General features: G+C 39.0%; 2 protein-coding genes across 3 annotated transcripts in view; both read left to right on the forward strand.

The window, feature by feature from the left end:
- The first annotated feature begins 1359 nt into the window (after positions 1 to 1359).
- On the forward strand, positions 1360 to 13953 carry zfand3 (zinc finger, AN1-type domain 3). 2 transcript variants are annotated; one of them, XM_041975631.1, is made up of 7 exons: positions 1360 to 1880; positions 3981 to 4009; positions 6372 to 6412; positions 8345 to 8536; positions 11077 to 11142; positions 11233 to 11403; positions 11481 to 13953. In XM_041975631.1, exons 3-7 carry the CDS (start codon positions 6385 to 6387, stop codon positions 11633 to 11635), a joined length of 612 nt encoding a protein of 203 aa, XP_041831565.1. In that variant the 5' UTR covers positions 1360 to 1880; positions 3981 to 4009; positions 6372 to 6384; the 3' UTR covers positions 11636 to 13953. The 2 variants fall into 2 exon arrangements, with proteins under 2 accessions (XP_041831565.1, XP_041831564.1); XM_041975630.1 differs by lacking the exon at positions 3981 to 4009 and having other exon boundaries at positions 1361 to 1880.
- A 1875-nt stretch (positions 13954 to 15828) lies between these two features.
- The window catches only part of galnt14 (UDP-N-acetyl-alpha-D-galactosamine:polypeptide N-acetylgalactosaminyltransferase 14 (GalNAc-T14)), a 242583-nt gene continuing 236215 nt past the window's right edge, over positions 15829 to 22196 (forward strand). Inside the window, exon 1 of the mRNA XM_041975516.1 lies at positions 15829 to 16275. Within this exon, the coding sequence (XP_041831450.1) occupies positions 16120 to 16275 (156 nt within the window). The 5' untranslated portion in view covers positions 15829 to 16119. The remainder of the gene's footprint in view (positions 16276 to 22196) is intronic.

Genomic DNA, 22196 nt, shown 5'->3' on the forward strand with positions numbered 1-22196 from the left:
AAGCAAATGGCTCACATTTAAGACAAGATCAGTTTGTACAGTTCTAACGAGCTCAAAATTCAGTATTAGGTATGACGATCACAGTGTGAACCCTCGTTCACAAGCTTTCTTTTAATTTACCCATTAATGCCCAATTTGCATTATATTTCATATATACCACATTATGGTAAAAACTTTGATCAAAGCAATCTGATACTTGTTTTCTGTCACTACAATAATTCAGACATCACATGGTTATAAATGGCATTTATATGTGAGGCTTTATATATATATGTGTGTGTGTGTATTGTTAAACGACCAAAAAAAGAGCAGGTTAAAAAAATAGAATTTTTTGGCATATATCAGCCTTTTTTAATGTTTCCCTTGACAGCCACCCTTCCATGGACACCATTTCTGATGAGGATTCAACCAACAGTAGATGGACAACTTAAGGACCAGGACTTCTGTGACAGATCGTTGTTGGATTATAGTTCCTGTTTATTCAGGACATAAACTTCAGATTTGGTTAATCTGCTGTAAATGGTTTTTCTTAAGACTCTTCTTCTTTTGTCCTCCACATGTCCAGTTTGCTCAAACTGTTTTAAGGATACACTTCATGGCTCACTGTTTTCACATACTACCTCTTTGGGAATCATCTTGATGAAACAAAAATAGTGTTTTCAGTTAAAATGTGTTTTCTTTGGCATTTTTCTAGTTGCTGGGAACAAATCATCTGTCTTTGTAACAAAGTGCCAAAATAGGTCATTTTAAATAGCTTCTTTACCAAGCTGTTTAATGCTGGTTCATCTCTTAAGTTAGGTGTTTTATTATTTTAAAATTATTGTTGGTTTATTTATTTAGCTTGATTGACTCTTTAGTCAGTGTTAAGTCACTTACAAACCATTTTATTCTAAAATGGTCAGTACAAAGCCGCCAAAGCAAAAATTAAATACCTTCAAAAAGCTGGAGAACTATTGATCAAGACTCTAAAAGATCACAAAAAGCTCCCTTTCAGCTGAATATGTCAGCCTCTTATTGAAATACACAGATAAAGGTATATAATCCTGATTAAGTTGTTGTCTTTTGTTGATTAAAAGTTTCTGTTGTCTCATTTGTAATCGGGTAAAGGGATTACATTAAATCAAATGATCAAAGCAAGGTTAAAACGCATATTATCATTTTATACTTGGATTAAATAAATATAACTACTAAAAAAACGTTTCTCTGTATGTTTTCACTAAATGTTGCATTATAATATAAGTTTATTGTTCTGGTCTCTTTCCTTCGTTGAGCAATGTTGACATTTCTGCTTTGATGGACGCATTTCCGGCCTAACGTACTTCCTACCAGCGACGTGTGAATAGGGGTGGTGCTGAACTGTTGAAAGGGGGAGGCCTTAATTTATTTATTTTCCTTCTTTAATCGCGCCCTCCCACATATTTAACTTCGTGATAATAGTGTTTTATCTGTGTTAACAGACAGATGGTTTTTTTTTTAGTGTTTTAAAGCTGGTTAAAGTAGCCGGACACCCCTTCTTTTTGTTCGCTGTTCGTAACGTCCAAACGTCCAGCTGATTGCTGTGAGTGAGCTTCAGTTATTCCTGTTCAAACTGAGGCGTTTTCTTTCAACTCAACGGAGGCTTTTTCTGCTCTAAACGCGTCGACTTCGCCCACAGTCTTCGCCAACTTGTGGACTTTAAAGGAAAAGGGATATTTTCGCTTTGTCCAACTTAAGAGTTGGATCGTTTTCCTCATTGAAGAAGCAGGCCCCGGCCTCGCGTTTCCAAATCGTTTTTTTCTTCTTTTTTTTCTTTTCTTTTTTTTTCGGGAAGTCATGGGAGACACGAGTGAACGAAGCAAACCTTCAGCTCTACCTCCCAGGTGTCCCTGTGGATTTTGGGGGTAAGTGTTTAACCCGATATAAACTAGATTAAAACTGCTTTCTTTAACTGAAATCCGGATGAAATGTACTCAGCGAGTTCAAACCTATTGTTGTTGTTCTGTCGTGCAGGCCGAGGGTGGGGGGTTGGGAAGTTAGCTAATAAATAAACCTCCTTGCTTAAAAACCACGCAAATTCCCTTAAATGTGACATTTATAAACAACTAGAAGTCCATTTAAATACCGTGTTCCATTTTAATCGCCCTAATTCGTCTTTTGAGGCACATTATGAACCAAGGAGATGACGTTCCCAAGATAGCAAATGATTTATTGCTAGCAGGTTCCTGTTTAAACGTGTCCTGATTTCACGTCGAAAATAACGCAAAATCAAAGACTAACACATAATTTAAATGTACCCTTATAATAATATAGGGATATAGGCCATTTTCAAATTTGATCTCTAACCCCTTTTACATTCGGGCTTGTCAAAGTGGATGTGTGTTGCATACCGGATGTGATTCACTGTCTCATGTTACCCGATAGGAAAAATGAATAGAGGCAACCTTTTCTCGATTTCACAACGACACTCAGACTTAACTAATTGCACATCCTCTTTGTTATACAAATGACACCAATACAGAAGAAGAAGAAGGAAAAAAAGAAAAAAAAAAGCAGCTGTATTGTTATCTCATTCTGTGTCATTCCTTAATATAGAAGCACACAGCTCCCTGCTAATACTTGGATGGTAATGGTTTTAGGGTGGTAACCTGCAGACAGATAACACCCCCTCCTGTTTTCAGGTATTAGAGGAATACAACATTGTCATATGACTTGTCATTTGATAACCAACCACCCTCCCCCAGCTCTACCCCCAATTGCCCTCATTTTGTGGTGTCCAGTTAGCGAACCATCACCCACCTGTCAATGTCAGGTGACACAAATGGCAGGGTTGTGTGTTAATGGCTCTGCCCTCAGAATAACACCTGCCTGGGGCTGCTTGCTGTTCTGTACCACAACTGGCTCTTTACACATGTCACTGAAAGTCAGGGCTTATTGAAAGGATTGTATACAGCACACATGTATGTATGTATGTATGTATGTATGTACTTTATCTCCAAGGTAGTGATTTTCTTTCCAATCCGATACAAAGTAAAATTCAAGCGAGTATCAGTGATACTGATCTGATACCAGTACTTTGTACAAAAAATGTGTTATCTATCTATCTATCTATCTATCTATCTATCTATCTATCTATCTATCTATCTATCTATCTATCTATCTTCAAGATCTTTATTGTCAACTTGCAAGCATAACAAAATTTTGAGGAGTCTCTTGGCTTAAGCACACATAAATACGAAAAATACAGCAGGCACACAAAAATAAGTAAAACATATAAAATAGATATGAAATACATAAGAGATAAGAAGTGTTTTATCCAGTGCTCTTACTGGCTGCTTCCCCGTCCTTTGTGTACCAGTGTCTGCTGTTGTTTTAGGGAGTCCTTAGCCAGTATGAGTCTTTTTAAGCATATACATGGAAATTAAGTTTGAACCTGGCCTACTGCATAAACTAGGTGTGTTAGTCCAGTTTTTAGAGCCGTTATTTATGTTGGACAAATGTTTACTTGTTCTGAAAGTCCAGTATTGGTCTGACAAAAATAATGTTTATTTTTCTACACTTTTGCAAACATGCTGAGCCTTTTACCTTCATAAAGAGTGAGATCAGGTTTTGCTGATGTAACATGTTCTCATTTTTTATTTATTTATTTATTTTTTTTCTCTCTCTCTAAATGCACATTTTTCTAATTTTTAATCCATGCTGAGCCAAAAAATGGTATCTATCCTAAAAAAATATTTATTAATAATATAAAACAAAATACTAGTCTTGCTTTCATCAAAGGGGCAGAATTTATTTATTTATTTTTACATTTGCCTGACATGGTTTTTAGGGTTTTGTGGCAAATTAGGGCAGAAGAAAATACAGCTTTCAACTTAGTGCTGACATAATGAAAATTTTAGTGACCGACATAATTTCTAGAGAGTAAAATGGCCAAAAACACACTGAAATGAAAGATTGCAAAGGTTTAAATAAATTCCTGAAAACCTCTCTCCATTTTCTCTCAGATATGGCCAAGGCGACAGGTTTGTTCACAGTAAGCGACAACTACACTCTTCATTACAGCCATCTGTAACATTTCTGTCATTTAAAAATATTTCACCATGTTGTTAATGATTTTTCTTCTGTTTATTCAACTATTTTTTTGCCTTACCAAGTTCCCAACATGAGTTTTCTATAGTCTTTTAAGGACATTGAGGCCTTATTCATCACCTTCTTGCCCCAAAGTTTTTTTTTCTGTTATTTATTCATATTCCATATTTAGCATTTTATTTTTGTTTTGTGTTTGAGAAGCTGTTATACTTCTGAATAGTCATATTTGTTTTATTTAAACATTAAAGATCACTCAATATAATAAAAATCCTCAAATATCCGTCTAAATGGATGACTTACGAATGTAATGACTTAAACAGGTGACGATAATTCACCTCCTTTCTTGAAGGTAAACAGCTTTGCAGGCCCGTCCTGCAGCAGTAACACGGCTCCTGCTGGAACAATGATTGGAAAACCCAGCAAAGTTCCAGCTTGTGTGCTATTGAGAGGACTGAGGGCTGGCAAAACTGTCTGACGATACTGTGTTGTGGACTTTAGAGAGGTCCAGAAAATAAGTGAGAGAATAATTTAAAGTAAAAGCCCTTCGATTGCCAAGAAAACCAGGAGACACACAGATGGATTAACAGTGTTCTCCTTGATGAGGAAATTAATGCTGATTTTAATTACTGTAATCTCAACAATGACGATGTAAGGAGAAGTTGAACTTTAAGGTCAGTTATGTCATTTTTTTGCAAGTTAAGTTGTGTAAAGATGCTTTTTCTCTAAGATGTATTATCAGACATTCATGCAAAAAATAAAAAAAAGCTTTGAGGTGAATCTGTTTTTGTTGAGTTACCAAGCAACCATAAAACAGGCGACAGAGAATTGTGGGATTGGATATGACAGAACTCTAACAAGTGAAATCTGCATCAATTATACCCGTCCCTTCCCCTATTGTCTCCCCACCAGTATATTGAGTCATGGCAGCAGCCGATGACGGTTCAGGCTCTTTTTACACAAAATGACACAAACATAACGCATCAGGATATCCTCTGGTTACCTAGCTTAACTGTCCCGAGTAATGGGCTCACACTGACATGTTTTCAGTCACTCCACTTATTTTAACTCTGCATATCTTTGCATTCACATAAAAACGGCTGCCATGAGATGACCAATCAGAAACGCTGATTTGTGGCCACCAAAAGGACAAACTATAATCCTAAACTAGCATGATAATCTAAATAATTCCAGCAGTCTGAGAGCAACACAGTCGCTGCAGCATAAGCAGGAAAGCAGACCAAAAATCAAAGTTGAGGCAGTTTAAATGCAGAAATGAATAATCAGATAAATATCAATGCCACTGTCTTTCAAGCAGGAGTACATCTGGTGATTCACGCTGTAAATTATTAAATGTATTTAATGTTCTTAGATTGAGGAGCTCAGTGTTTAGTTTTCAATGTGTCTAAGCAGAAAAATGCAAATATTGGCAATTTTGTTATGCAGTTCTTTTTGTAGACTATATATAAAAGGACAACAAGTAAATACTTTAAGGCCATATTTTAAGGAAAAAAACCATAAAATTAGTTTCAGATACTCAGAAGTCAGCAGGTAGAAGTTAATCAGTCCGTTTGCATGGTTAAGACGTTCCCTGACGTGGAGGTTTACACACATGTCACCTTTTGGGCATCAGAGCTGTTACATGTGTCGAAGCAGAAGATGTCAGATTAAATCACTGAACACTGCCCTTAATGTGAGATTATGACTGAATATTTTAACTGTAGAAATTTGAGTAATAATCCTTTACAATTACATAACGGGACATAAATCTGTTTTGTTGCCAGATGATATTTTTGTCTCAGCAATTGAAACAATCAGAAGATGGACAGAAATGAATAAATAATAACGATTGCATTTATTAACTTTCCCTTTACAACCATATATTTCTTGTTTGAAACAGCAGTTTTCTATTTTGTTTTGTTTCTTTGTCACCCAACCTTCAGTTTACCGTTAGAATTATCCAGTTTCCAGAAAGACGAACCAGCTGCAGGTTATGAAAGATGTTATGTTAGAATCAGGATATGATATGTAATGTAAGATGTTGGGAAAGGGGGTTAAATCCTGATGGATTACAGACACATTTCTCTCACACACATATTTCATAATAGTATTTGTCTTGCACCGTGTTATATAGCCACACTGCACTAAAATTATACATTTAAACAGTTTTTTTTAATATCTCTTATTTCTGTACAATTTTTCCCCCAAAATGGATTATTCTTTATGACATCATTTTGTCTTCAAATGAAAAACTTCTGGTGGTTGTTTAAGGTGCGAAGTAAAATTCCCATTTTCTCCTGTTTTCTCAGGTCCAGTAAAACCATGAACCTATGCTCCAAATGTTTTGCTGGTAAGTGTTTTTTTTCTCTAACATGGATAAAGAAGAACTTTTTCTGGCCCATGTGACAGTTGCTTTTCATCTCATAACAACAAAGGAAAGACTCAACAAAAAGTATTGAAATGGATGGAAAGTCACTGTGTTGTGTTTATGTGTCCATTTGGATCTGGATCTTTCATGGTGAAAGGACATGTTTGATGACAGCAACCTTTTTCTGAGGCAAAAGTCCATGTTGTGGAATAATTTTATCCAAACCGCTGCTGTGATTGGAAGAGCTGCTCTCTGGGCTTAAGCACGTTGCGTATTTTTGTATATGCTCAAAGTCAGCAAACAGATCTCGTTAATTTAAGATGCATTATTATTTGAGATCTGTGTACTGAAAAGCACATTGATTTCTCCTGTAGTAGATGTGTCTCATACAACATGTCTCCAGTGCTTTGTTGCACAGATGTGGCTTGACTACAGAGTCGAGAGAGATTTTGCTGCAGAGATTCAAATCCCCATATGTATGCATGCATGCATGGGTGCATCTCAGGTCCCCTGAGTCTTTGTCGGATTTGCTTGCAGCTGGTTAAATCTCACATCGATGGATGAACTGTTGAACATTTGTTTTCTTTAAACTTGCATGCAGACTCATTCTCACTGTCAGCCAGCGGCAGCTTGAAGGAAAGAGTGCCAGCTGTTTTCAGCTAATAATGCTAAGAAGTTACATTTGTGAAAATGACGTAAAATAACCTTCCCACCATTTGAACGGGACCTTTAAGTTACAAAATGACAGCTTGAATAAAGAATGTGACCCAACTGCATTAAACCCAGAACCAGCTGTGGATGCAGACACAGATTATTCTTAGCCTGTCAGGAATTTTTATTTCTTTAAACCACCTGAAGTGTTTGTTTTTCTTGTAAAAATGTTTATGACAAAGAAAAAGACTAAAGCAAGGTTTGAAAGGAAATGCATGAAGTTTTCCTAGTGACTTGCTCCAGGTGGCTGTGTTGTAGATGCACTGCAGCCCTGTCGGTGGTCATGGCAACTGTTGAGTACAGCAGACAGTGAGGACCTAAGGGCCCGGCGTTGAGTGTAACATCAGACAACAATGATGCTTAGAATAGACTCGATACACATGGGTATGGAAGTGGAGTAGACGTGGGTTAGCCCACATGTGAAGGAGAAACTAAAAACCAGTCTGACCCATCTCACCCTTTCATGGGGGGAAAATGTGGAGACGATATCCACAAGGTTCGATAAAGTCAGATAAAGAAAAGTCCAAAGTGCAACTCAGTCGTCTAGAATGATCTTTTTCTTTCTTTCACTAAGTCGTACTTTAGTTGGGGATGTCAGCTTGGCACTTCTGGAGCTTGAAATCATTAACAGAGCTGAAACTATTTGATTATTTATTGGTTAATCTGTGGATTTAAAGTTTGGTTTTATGGTATTTAAAAAGAAAGTCTAAAGACCCGACTGGAAGGTGTTAACATTTATCTCCTGGGGGATTTGAACCCTGGTCTCCCACATGGGAGACGGATGCTCCTTGAATAATCTCCATGTTTGCTTTGGGTAATTTGATCAAGTTTTGTTTGCTTTTCCACCGACAGCGTGATCCGAATGTTGTTCTTTAATTCAGTTCATCACTATTGTGGGAGCGTCTGAGAAAGTTTTTCTCAGTGGGACTGGAGCATAATTTTAAGTTTCATGAATCCTTTTCACATAGTGATCTTCACATATCGCTGCAAAGAAGACAACTGTTTACAGAGTTAATAAATAAAACCTGACATGATGGCAGGAGCTTGTATCATGAAGAAGTGTATTAGTCCTGATTTCAACATTTTAATTATTTCACTTTGCTTCTTTTCTCCCCTCTTTATTTAATTCCATCCCTCTCCATGCCCTATTATTTATTTATTTATCTTCCTCTTTAACCCCTTTCTTACTGTCCTTGACCACAGATGTCCAGAAGAAGCAGCCAGTGGACGACTGCACCTCCAAGTCAATCCAAAGCACTGGGAGTAGCCAATCACCCGTTTATAGTAGCGAGACGAGCAGTAGCAGTAGCCAATCCCTATCGTTGTCGCTGCCCTCCAGCACCGAGCAGCCATCAGCAGAAGAACCCTCGCCCATGTTTTCCAGCATGAGGGAAGGTAAGACTGGTCAGCCAGCAGATATGCTCTCCATGTGATTGATTTAAATGGCAGATGGGGGAAAAAGTAAGAATCTGCCAAGTGTTGTGGTGATTATCACAGGTCAGTGAAATTTGGCATTGCTTATAAAATCTGGGTGATTTTTATGGTCAAATATTGACAGCTTGTTTTTCTGCCACATGTTAAAGAAAGACTGGACATTCTGTTCTTTTTGTTTCATATCCAGTGAGAAAGAACAGAGAGGTATAAAGCATGGCTGACAAGATATAAAGCTCTGACCGGATTCAGTCACAAGCTGGAGGGGCAATGAAACATTCAACCACTCACACCAAGGAAGCAGATGTTAATGTGAAGTATAGAAAATTTCATGTGATAATCCTCACAACTAATGCTGACCTCAACATTACATCAACAGTGGTTCTGCATAGATAGCAGCAGTGTGACGAGCAGAAAAGCCAGCGTGGAGCCTTGTATCTGTGGACAGGGTCACTGATTGAATCAAAGTAGAGATACAGGGATCAGTCTGTTCATGTTTTGACACTCAGTAACAGCAGGAGGTCACAAGCTGGCTCATGGCACACGGACAACTAGATCTCACAAAGTTCTTGACACACAAAACAGCAAATACACGTTACTCTCAGAAGCATCTGTTTTTTTTTTTGTTTTTTTTTTAGTCTTTCTGAGATCAAAACATGCAAAATCCCTAATTCTGCAACACTAGGACAGCAAAAAAAAAAAAAAAGACGAACTCACTGTTTACCTTCAAGTTGATGCGTTCATGTTTCTGACCATTACACAGCTTTACTTTCCCTCAGGGCTCCAGTGTGAGACAAACATGCAACCAAAAATCTGTAGACTCAGCTTTGTTTTTCCTTTTTTACTTGGTTGCACTAGTAGTAGACCTAGATTTCGTGGATTTCTACCCATTTTTCCACCAAACTCAATTGAAAAATGTTAACATTAGAGCAAACATGAAAGACGAGTCTACACCCCTGGTTGGTTCTGACCAGAGATAACACAACACATATCCCTGATTCTCGTTCTGAAGCCTCATCTTAAGGCCCATTTATGCTCCCTCTGCCAAGTTAAATAGGTACGTCTGTTTCAAACGTCACTGCTCTCATATTTTGTCATGGTTGTTAGGCAACACATTCACCAGAGGGCAGTGCAGAGTTCACCTTAAAGTTTCGACTTCCGTTTCAGACTTTAGCAAACATGGCGACGGTGGAGGAGCTCATGATGATGTGCATCCTCTGAAAAAGACATAAAAAGAGGCACCGCAGTAGTCGGCAATGGTCTTTGCACATAAATACATACACGGTTCACATGTTAACTATAACGCTTACCACTGGCCTTAGTGGGTGATGGTACAACTCTGTAAGGGTCCCGAAAAACAGATTAAGTTCTGCACATAAATGATGCAGAAGACAGACAAAATGCTCCGTATCCATCTGTAGCGTAGAACATAAATGGGCCTTTCGACCTTAAATCAGCAGAGGTTCCAGTAAAACATCCACCATCCGTCTTCCATGTCCTCAGTAAGGTGCCAACAATTATCCTGTCCCATTATCAGAGAAAACTTTCTATTCAAACTGCTGAAATTGGACTTTTAAGTTTTTAAGTTTTCTGTGGCGTACCTACAATATAATTACCAAACTGCATCAGGACACAGTTGGACATTTTCAGCCAATCAGAGCAGCAGAATATGGGACATGGTGCTGAGCAGCTTCTAGTGTCCAGTAACAATAAATAAACACTCTCTAGAGCGATAAACACACCAGGTAAAGGTCTGTTGTCTGGGCTGCATTGTGTTTGTGGCTTTCAGAATAACATGTAGTTCTCTGGCTTCGCAAACAGAACATGTAAACAATGAATGGCAGATAACTTTTAACTCTAGAGGAGCAAGTAAAGCCCTTCATGCTGTGAGTCACTTCATCATTTGTAAAAAAAAATATTTAAACTGCTTTAATTTTTTCTAAATGGTTAAATCTACATGTATATAGATCTATATAGATTTACAGCTACCTGACAGCAGAAAACCAGTCTAGTATTTATTACTGTTGAAGTTCACAGAAATAAGATTATTCTGGACTGAGTCTTATGTTTACTGACGGCCGTGTTCTGCCATGTTTGCCACCTTAGTTTTTCCTTCACGCTTAGACGAGGAGGGTCGTTTGTATTTTTGTTACTGAAGGACACACCAGTGGAATTTTAATGGGGCACTGAATAATCCAGATTTGCTGAATAATTTGTTTGTTTAAACAAACTCAGTGATCTGATGAATTGTAGCTTCTGTAAGTACTGACATTTCCTGCTTTACTCTCAAGTTAAGTAAAATGGAAAACTCATGTCCAACAGGACTTCTCAGAACTCTAAAGGTAATATTTTTGCTTTTGATATCACATTGTCACAAGTGATGAGTTTACTTTGAGCATGGTGCAATATACAGTCAGTAAATGTTGTGGTGAAAGTTTTCTCTCAGACAGGATGTGTGTCATTGGAGGTCATCCATCACTCATCCTGTGTTTCTCCATCTGCAGGCATGTCATCCACAGAAACAGCCCAAGGCACACTCTGCACACCCACAAAACGTCCACGCGAATCAGGTACAGGCAGCCTGGTCTTTCTGCCAGCAGCTCTGCGTGACCTGCCCCACTTTAAGCTCCAGCTCTCCTAACCCTGCTGTCTGTTTGCAGCCTCGGGCCCAGACAGCGAGGCGACGCCAGAGAAACGACCACGGACAGAAGAAAAGGAAGGGAGCAGCGAAGAGGCCGGCGGGACGCCCAAACAGAAGAACCGTCGGCGCTGCTATCGCTGCCAAACCAAACTAGAGTTGGTGCAGCAGGAACTGGGCTCATGTCGCTGCGGTCAGTATCAACTGGGTGCAGTTAAAGAGGTTAAAGATCCTCCGGTTTGTTCATAACTGGGCCATTTTTCCTTGCAGGATACGTTTTCTGCATGCTCCACCGTCTCCCCGAGCAGCACGACTGTCTGTTCGACCATCTGGGCCGCGGCCGCGAGGAGGCCGTCCTCAAGATGGTGAAGCTGGACCGGAAGGTGGGCCGCTCGTGCCAACGCATCGGGGAGGAGTGCTCCTGATTGGCCACAGCATGACCAGCCATCCAATTAGAGATGAGGCACTTACAAAGCGGAGGAGGAAGGAGAGCGAGGAGGAATGACAAATGGGGGTGATGGGGAGGGGGGGAGGGAGGGGGGATTTAAAATAAAAAATGAGGAGGAGGGTAGGGGGTACGGTTGTTACATCCTGCATCTGACCCAATGATTCTGGATCTGAGCTTGACGCCATCCTGTTGAAGTCCCGATTTCTTGCCTGGAGCATCTGTTTGGACTCTGCTCTGGACGAGGCCTCTAGGGGCCACTAAGGGACCCAGTGGCTGTTCCACAGAGCTGCATTCGGTATAGCATGTTCACACGCACAGCCTTAACCCCACCGCCATGTTCAGAGGACGGACTCAGAGACGGATCCAGTCAGGCATACATCACGCACAGCTCTGCTGTATCTCGCCATGGTCTCCTCCTCTTCGCTCATGCTTTTTCTTTTTTTTTGACCATTCATCTGAACTGATCCATTTGGAGTCTTGTTAAACAGAGTGTTTAAGTTTTTCTTTTTTCCATTACTTGGTCACGGGTCCCTCAGGTTGCCATCGAACCTGTAACCCTACTCTCACGCTTTTTCTTTTTTCCTCCGTCGACACTTTGCTCCATGCACAGCATCACTAACAGTGTTTGCACGTGCAAAGTTCTAGCAGCAGCGTACTTGTCATAGTTTTCATTTTTGCTTTTCTTGTGGCCATCGTGGTGATTAGCTCTGTTTTGTACTGTTTAATCATCATAGAGGACAATACAGCCAATCCCTGCCTCTGCTCACACGGACTGTTGACTAAACCATAAATACAAACATTAAGAGAAACAAAACAAAGAAACACTAAAGGACAAGAGTCATTCAGATAAATCTTGTGAAGCAGATCCTCTTCTCTAATTTTTTTTCCCCCATTTACTGAGTGGTACTGTTGTTCTTAACCAAAAGAGGGGAAGTCAGCTGAGCTTTTCTTATCCAGTGGAAGAGTTCTTCACTAAGACGCCATGTAACACCTGTAGTTCATCATCTGGGTCTAAACTGAGATACACAAAATGCTAACTACCCTTCAATGCTTCTGTGATTGGTTTGCTTTTTTTTAAATTAGGATTAAATGTCAATAAAAATTGACTTTGCTTTGTTTGAAATTAAATATTTAAGAGTTTGTTTTTCTCGACTTGCCAAACGACACCATTTCTGTGTGAGAGCTCAGTAAAAGAAATTAGGTTTTTACACCCAGTTTTCAATAGAAAAATAACCTTTAGGCTGGTTACCATGGAGATGATGTAAATGATAGCAGGCAAATTGTTGGGAGTGAAATAACCAGTTATTTGTTGTATTAAGTTTTTCTATAAAAAAAAAAGCTTTGTCAGGTGTATTTGGGCGTAAGCTCAGACCCCAACAACCGCTTGTACTACTCAGGTGTCTAAAGACGCCGCAGCTGGTTTTGGCTGCAGGAATAATGTGAATTCTAAAATTTAGTGGTTTCCCCCTTTTCTTAAATGTTTTGGTTTTGTCTTGGTCACGCTTTCTGACGCCGCCTGAATCAGCCTACACAGTCTGGCTGCTTGGACTTTGTGCTGTGCATATTGTTCAGTTACTCGCATCTCTTCTCCTAAAGAGGAATTCTACCGACGTTTTGTTTGTCACGTTGCAGAAGTTGACATTTTATTCTTCATATTGTCATTTTTGTTTCATTTGGGCATTTGGCACGTGTGCGTGCATTAAAATTAGAAGTTGTGATCTGTTTAAAAAGAGGTGCAGAATCTCCATAAAATGTACTTTGCAGCATTTAACAGAAGTGCAATTTATTGATGTTGAACTGTACATGGTTGGTTTTCCTCAGCTGGGAGAAAAGAGAAACGTGAAGCACTAGATTACCTGGAGAGGCTGGAGACTCGGAGCGCCTCATCTTTTCCAAAGTAACGTCATAAAAGTCGACTGGGGTGGAAAGCCTGTAGAACACCACTTTACTATGCTAATCCTCATGCACAAGTTATTGTTTCTTCTCTCCTTCACCCTCCCGTCTTCTCCAATCAGATTCAGCCAAGTGGAAGGAGAGTTTAGGAGAAGTGTCATGGCTGTTTCTTTGTTTTGTTGTTTTTTTGAGAGCTAATGAGAAACAGAAGAAATTAATCTTTCTGCATCTGTTAAAGAAAAGATTATTTAACCTTATATCAGTTTGAGTTACTTACACCCTAGCATAGAGTGTCATATTTAGTTAAATGTATAAAGCAAGAACATAATTCTGTCTTTTTTTTTTTTTCTTTTAATTTTATCGTGTTCCCTTTTCTGCCGAGGAAAATAAACTGGATTGGAGGATGTGTGTTTCTTTCTTGTGCTGCATTTCATTTTTCTGTTTTTTTTTAAATTTTTAACAGACCGTGAACAGAATACTGGTATCTAGTTTTACCTCCAGTGACTTTTAGGTTGATTCAATATTAAAGTTTCAAGCTGGGATTTAATTTTTTGCATGCATGCTATAGGAAAAAAGACAAAAGATGTTTTATGCAAGGGTGATTAAACATCGAAGAACCCCATTTCCCAAAAAGTTGAAATGTGTAAAATATAAATAAAAACAGATTTGCATTAACCCACATTTTAATTCCAACATAACATCAGATGCTGAAACAGACATTTTATCATTTTGTGGAAAAGCTGCAGCTAAACGTCTAAAAAGTTGGAATGGGGCAACAAATGGGTGGAAAAGTGGCACAAATGCATTAAACTGAAGGAACATTTGACAACTAATCAGGTTATTTGGCAGCAGGTCAGAGACATGACTGGGTATAAAGGGAACATTTCAGAGAAGTGGAGTCTCTCAGATGGAAAGGTGGACAGAAGTTTACCAATCTGAGACAAACTGGGCCCAAACTTTGGAACTTTTTCTGAAAAAGGTTTCTCAGAATACTCTTCGCTCCTTCCACTAACGCATGTTAGGTTAACTGGTGATTCTAAATGAGATCTAGGTGTGTGCATGGTAGTTGATCCCATTTGTCTCTGCCAGCCCAACAATGGACTGGTAGTATGTCCAGGACTCGCCCAGTAAGGATCCTGACCAGGATGAAGCTGTTTTTTTAATAGATGGATAGATTACTTACAGATTACATACATACATATTTGTGGTCTATAAATAAAGTGTATTTTTTTGCATCCTGCAATGTCCTTTTTGGAGCAGAAAAATTTACTTTAATCACCCAAGTGTACAATGAGTGTACAAATGTACAGATTTTCACATTGCAGTAGGTGTGCCCTACTGAGGTACAAAGCTTTTTAGTTTTTATTTTTATTTTTTTAACTTTGTTAAGGCAATTCCACACCTTGATTTCTTTTCATGTGAGCAAAAACACATAGTTTCACACACAAATTTGCTCCAAAGATCCATCCTCTTATTTCCATCTGCTTTCTCTGTGATCTGGTGGATGGTTCAGCTCAAAGACAAAAACAGAGAAACAAAACAAACACTGAAGACTAAAGTGTGTCTTGCATATATAAAAATGCAGATAGATAGATAGATAGATGCATTTTGTTCGTGTCATATATTGTAGCTGTAGTTTGCTGTGTGCTAGTTCCTCTGCACAAACACTAGATGGGGCACCGAGATAAAAATTTATTTCCTCCTTGGAGTTCATCTCTGATTTAAGAGATCATTTTTATTTTCATTTATGCTCCACATGTTTTTTTTATAACCTGTGAGATGGAACTAAGGGGACAGCTGGTGACATATTAAAATAAAATGTTGGAAAACTTTTATTTTTGTCAGCTAGTCTAAAAACTTTCCTGTTCTCTTCCTCTAAGTCTTAAAACTCCATCAGTGTTTGATGGTGTTCATGCTGAGATTGTTGCTTCATTGTTGCTTCATGACATGTTCCCTCAACATCTGGAAGGACAAATTTTGGTAACAAAGTGCCCACAGGTCTCATTTAAAGAGTGATGATATAAAGAGTTGAGGACTTGCTGCACGTGCAGTAATCTCTGTCTCGATTAGACATTTATTTGATTTAATATTAATTTCTATTAATTTACAACCATAACTACACAATGTTAGAAGAAAGGCTGATTAATTTTTGGATAATCTGATATTATTAAATCCTAACTTTGATCCCCCCCCACCCATCCCGCGTCGCACCCTCAGCTGTCGGAGTCGGGGATGTCGGCAGGTGGAGCTCCACCGTCCAGCTCCAACCTCCAGGAGGGTTCAGGACTACCTCAGCTAAACAGACACACGCGCTCACATACCTGCGCACACACTTGGCACGCACGCGTACACGTCTGGCAGGCGTGTCTGAGCAGCAGCTCGTGCTTCTGAGAGTTGGGGGAGCGAGAGTGAGAGAGCACGCGCTCTGCAGTCAGACTTCCACAGAGCGCGGAGCGGAGCGGGCGGACTTGTGTCAGGGAGCTTGTTGTGCTTGTTTCCTCGCGTCCAGGAAATGGGCTTCTGACAGGACCGGGGCTGCGGGCGCCGCCGGCTCCTCCTGACCGGAAAATGAAGCGTCTCTGTCGGAGGCTGGCGGTGGCCGTGGCGGTGCTGGTGTGGCTGGGAGCGCTGGTTTACCTGCTGGTGTTGAGCCGGAGGAAGTTACCGGAGCTCGGTACCGGTGGCGGAGGAGTAGCTGGAGGCGGGGAGGCAGCGTACAACCAGGTGAAGTAAAGATAAGACCACCTCTGTTTCTGCGTGTGTGTGTTTGTGTGATGGCGAGTCTGAAAAAGTCACCTGCACCGTGTGCGTGGAGTTCATCCACTTCGTGGCTGTGGACACCCGACTGAACGTGGACCTGCTTGATAGTTCTGTAACGTTTGCATAAGACTTTAGTTATAATGTTATGATATATCTGTGCATTGTCCTTTTGTTTTATGAGTGTTAAAAGCAAATAAATAGGCTGAAAAAGTATTTTATAAAGTTGAGAAACAGCTGGTCTGTTCTCCTAAACCCAGGTGCAAGTAATGAGAAATTAATTGCAGATAATCTGGTTCTATAAGTTTTTATGAATAGTCTGTTAAATTTAAGCTCCAAATAGAAGCAGATTTTAGCAGATTTTTTTACTTTGAATATCTTTTAGACGGACGCCTGTTTATATTTTCAGTTTTTATTGAAAGTTGTTTTGTTTTTGGTCTAAGTATTTAACTGTGCAGGATTCTTGTTCCAGCCTTCATTTCTTTTTTCTTTTTTGCTTCCGATCAACAAGACTTTCTAGCAATCTTTCATCCTGTTTCTGAGCAACTGTTCCCCAGACTTTCTTAAGGTCTTTCACACCTTTTCTTTGGACATTGGCTGCTTTTCCTCTCATTTTCAGTGGAATGTGTTTTTCTTTAAGCCATTTAACCCTGACCTTTAAATCATTCAAGCAAATAAAAGGCACTAAACTCAAGGGATGAACAGCAGTGTTGCATCAACACACAGGAGTTGATGCATCTGCAGATATTGCCAAAGATAACACAGTTTGACAGACAGAAAATAGGATTTTTGCTGCATCAAGGTGCTTTCTAAAGAGGATTTTACTGAATACTTGGCATATCTCAGCGCAGTGCAGTGTGTCCTTAAAAAATTTGAGGAAAGTGGACAAGTGGAGAACAAAAGCGTCAGGTCTAAAAATAACTACAGCAGATGAACAGGATGGGGGAGAAAAAAAATCTGGACACATATGGACTTATAACCATTTCCAGTATTTATTTACCGGTAGTAATATTGCCTTTTTAATCCAACGATATTCCTAATTTTATCAACATTCTGCTGCAATACAACAATTTATCTGTCGCTTTCTCTGCCTACGTTGACTCAATAACACAATTCACTGTCTAATACAGGGACTCTTGTCGTGGTTAAAGTCCATTATCAGACTGTGATGGTTCCTTTGAAGATAAGTAGATTCATTTTCAACTTGGCTTCATGTCTGTGCACTGCAGGATATCTGCTATGCAAAAGCCCTGCAGCATGTTCGCTGTGGCTGGTGGGATAAATATATTGATCCTGTCTCTCTTTACCTTGTTCTGAGGAACTCAGGTGCACATTTACACAACCCAGACGTTCTTTATCTGCCTACATGACAAAATATTTAATTAGAAATATAAAAAAATATCCAAACTTAAAGTGTAAAAGAAATGAATGAGTTTTTAACCTTAATGTTATAATGAAAGAGAAACTAAAGTGTTTTATTGCCACTAATTTGAATGAGGAAGGTATTTGAGCTTGGATCAGGAGGTGCTCTGCTCAGGCACAAAGAACCAGTAACCTTTACTTTCATGGCTTGATCCAGGACAAGATGGAGACATTTTTTTATTTATATATACTTTTTTTTGTTGGGCTGCTTTTATTGATACGTTTCTGTGTGTGAGATGCATCACACACTAAGCCTCTGCAGTCTGTGTCCAAGTGGAAACTGTTAACGAAGATGCAACAAAAGGCATTAAAGCTGCAGAGAGCTGCACGTAATTTCTGAAGGCTTTGGTATCAGCTCCGTGTTTCTCCTAGCATTTATATTTATTTGTTCATGAAGACAACCAAACTGTGATCTCTGACCTCTGAAACCTTGTCTTGCTGTTCTTTTCACTGCAAGTTGCTTCTGATGTGTTGGTTTTATGACTGAGCTGGAAACAGAATGAATTCAGTCAACAAAGACTAAATATTGCTCCACTTTTCTAAATGAACATCACCAGTCCTCTAAGAAAGTTTGATTTTTATCCTTTTTTAAAAATATTCAGGTCCACTTTGAGCTGGGCGGTAAAATTATCTCAAAATAAGTTTTATATCGATCTTGATGATAAACTTGACTCATTTTTAGTCAAGCAACCCGTCACTCTGCATGGTCAAAGACGACAGCAGCCAGAATGTCTGGCTGTCATCTGGCGGGAGAAGCAGCGGATCTGACTGGAGGTACAACGCCGGGCTGATACCGACCCAGAGTGAACAAAGTTCCTGCCAAACTGTTGAGGAAACAATTTCTGTAGTAAATTTTTACAAATCAAAAATAATTTCTTCTTCGACTGTAGAGCTTCAGTCTTTTTTTCTCTGTCTTTAGCAAACAGCTCGCTCCCATTCATGCAACATCAACCCCTCTATGTGCGTCATGTCAATATGTGCAGTCGCATGTTGCTTTTCCTGCTGCAGTTAAACCGTTTTCATATCATTATGAAACTTTTTTTTTCTTTAAAGCACCTATCAAGAAATATCCCGGCTGCAGGCAGTATTTGTTCATACTCCAAATGTGTGGGCAGCTAATTTCACCAAGCAGAAGTTGTAATGGACTAAACTGCAGCCTCTGGAGTGAGAACATGATGCTGACAAGGATGCTACAAAAATATGAAAGAATTATACTGCTCGTGTAATGATGTTATGTACATTATTTTCTATTATTTTATTCCTGTATTGTCCAGGTCTAGGTCAGGTTTTTTATATGAATGCTGCAGCTGTCGCCATCTCTGAAGCCCGTTCCTGTGCTGAAGCTCCTCCACCAGCCCTCCATCCAGAGGAAGTGTCATTAAACACAACTGAGTTTGGCTCTGTAACTGTTGTGCATATTTTCTCTGAACTTTGGGCTCATTTGCAGAATCAGTATTCAGATGTAGTGAGGTGAGTTTTTTGGCTGTGCCTCTGGGGATGCTGCTGTTAGCTGGTCCACATCTTTGATCCACACTGAAATAGCTGAATGGACTCTAGACTGGAGGGAAAATTTCAGTTCAGATGAATCTGTGCTGAACTTTCAATGTCTCGTGGATGGTTTGGTGCTTTTTCTGTTCAACACGTTTCCAAATCATACAGTCCAAATGGATTAAGTGAGACTTTGTCGTACTTACAGCCTGAAACAATATTTGTAGTGTCTTTGGCTGATTTGTCCCAACACCAGCACACAGTCATTGTAGTTATTCACTTAAACACAGCTGAAGTTTGTGTTTACAGAAGTAGAACAAAATAGTTTACACATGTGCTTTCTTATGTGTAGATATCTCTATCATGCTACCTGCTGTGTCCTGCATTTGCTTAGAGCATGGCTTATGCACGTCATCAGAAGACAATGTTATGTGTGCAGGATGCTGTGGAGGTGGCAGGTGAAGGCTGTGTGGGGGCAAATGTTAGCATATATCCATTTCCTTGTGACTTCAGATAGCATCTACATTGTTAAATTTCTCACTCATGAGCTTAACATAAACCACATTTGAGCAAGTGCAGTGTATTCCAGCCTTAACAAGGATTGTTCAAACACACCTCTAGGGAAAGAAAATAAAAAAATAGAAAAAAATAACTGTCTGGTTGAAGCTGTTGGGCAGATGGGTTAGAGACGGGTTCTGTGCAGAGCTGCTGCAACACGTCAAGGACTGATCTGAACTGCTGCTAGAAGAAGCAAATCAAATCCAGGTGAAGGTTAGTTTGGACTATTGTCTGATTCTAGTTGCAGTCTTATTGAGGTGAAAGTTGGTTTAGATTATTTCAAACTGTTTTAATGAATTCTCTGTTCACATACTCAACACAGCCAGGGATTGGCTAAGAGGCGAATGAGCCGAGTCCTTGAGCAGAGTAAAATCGCTCTTGGAGGAAGAAGGAAGAAAAAAAGGTTTATTTCTAACAGACTGTTTAAGATTTTTCCACAACAGCTTGATATTTCATTGATCCCGAAGGAATTTTGGGGGCTTCACAGCATTTAGATCAACAACAAAATATCACACATCAATAAAACTGTAATAGAGTCAGAAATAAAGAAGAAAATAAAGTGATGCAAGGCAAAAATAATCAGACGCAGAAGTGAAATAAAAATGACAGGCATGCAAATAAAATGTCAAAATGACATGAATTAAAAATGCTTGGGATTTACATTCCTGTATGATTGTGTATACCATGGATATTTAATTTAACCCTTTAAAGCCCGACTCAAGAAAAAAAAGGAGAGGTCTTTTTTTTCATGTGAAGTGTGTCTGACTCTTTAACAAAATAAAAAAAAAAATGGTTAAAAATATATATTTTTAATATTCACTGTTTATCAAAATTATTGTAGTGCAAAAGGTGTCCACTAGGGGCAGAAGACACATATCAGGTTGTGTACAACAAGGTTTTAAGCCAAGTTTTTACCATAAAACGATGCAAAGGTCGCAGAAAGCAAATGTTTCAATGCATACGGCATTAAAAGGTTAATGAGGTCCAATTGGAGAAAATTTATTTAAGCAAAGCTCTGGATGATCATAATAAACTATTTAGTGACGTAGATTTAAGTGTCGTCATAGTTAAATTAACCTGTGTGTAATTAATACCTGACTGTTAAATTAATTTAATACAGTTAAAAACTACTTTAACAATATTCTATGAGACGTAACATAGAACGAAACCTTGATTTAAGACTGCTGATATGTAAAATGTCCTCTTGTTTACTAAATAAAAGTTAAATGATGTAATACGGAGCTTAACTAGAGTAAAATGAAATGAAGAGAGAAAAGCTTTAAGTTTCCCCTCTTCTCAGTCTCATCCAGTTTTACAAATAAATCTCAGCATTTTAACATTTCAGACGTTTACTTTATTTCCTTCTTTTATTAAACTGCTCCACTTCTTTCTCAGTGAGGGAACTGAGGTCTAGCTGGTCCTGGACCTGAATGGATTCAGGATCACATCCTCATCAGTGATCCTGGAAGCTTATGTGGTTTATTTTCCCTCCAGTTGTGTTAACAAGCCCTCCATCAGCCAGTGATTTTCTTTCTCTGAGGGACACTGATGGTCACGTTGCTGGCCAGTGACTGTGTGGACCAGGATCCTGGTGGACTGGGCACACTGGGCTTTCTGTGATCTCACTTCAGATTTCAGATGGTATGTTTAACTGGCTGGAATTTGCAGAGATGTGTAAATCATCGCGTTCTGTTTTTATTTACATTTTATGCAGCGTCCTAACTTTTTGGGGGGGTTGGGGTTATTTCAAACCAGTCAGTAGAAAGTGATTCCTGTTTAGCTTCTTCTGTATTTTCTTCTAGAAATCATTTAGCTTTACTGGTGAATGAAAAGACATTAAAATATCCTGGATTAATGGGTGACAACATCTGCAAAATAAATCAAAATGTGCTGGACATATAACCCTGCCTTCCTCTGAGAGTCATGCCGGGGGCCATTAAAACTAAAAACCAACAGAATTTTTGTCATCATGAACAAATATGAAGTTTCTTGTTTTGTTACCATCATTTTTGGGACCAGTCTGTCGCTTCTTCTCTATCAGCTCTTCCCTAAGTGAGATGCATGTAGACCCTTAATCCCAGAAACTTTTAATATATGTATTTCATACAGAATTCCTGCTGTTCAGTTTAAGGTTGACGCAAATGATGAAAATGATTATCTAAGGCTTGTTTTTTTAACCTGAAAGAATATAGCTAAATGAACTGGAAAATTACATAACTGGCTGAGAATCCAGTAAGTAAAAATAGACAAATAATGCATAAAAAAGCTTTAAGGACCTCAACCTTTATCTTAACTTTGAGGCCCATCTTACTTTTCTATTTTCAGATGTTTATGAAATTTAATTTGCTGTTGTTCTCATTGTAAGTGGACCTGGGTAAAATTTTCATCCAAGTGCCTCTAACATGAAATTTGCAGCATAA

This window comes from Melanotaenia boesemani, chromosome 22 (genome assembly GCF_017639745.1).
Source record: "Melanotaenia boesemani isolate fMelBoe1 chromosome 22, fMelBoe1.pri, whole genome shotgun sequence".
Taxonomy (NCBI): domain Eukaryota; kingdom Metazoa; phylum Chordata; class Actinopteri; order Atheriniformes; family Melanotaeniidae; genus Melanotaenia; species Melanotaenia boesemani.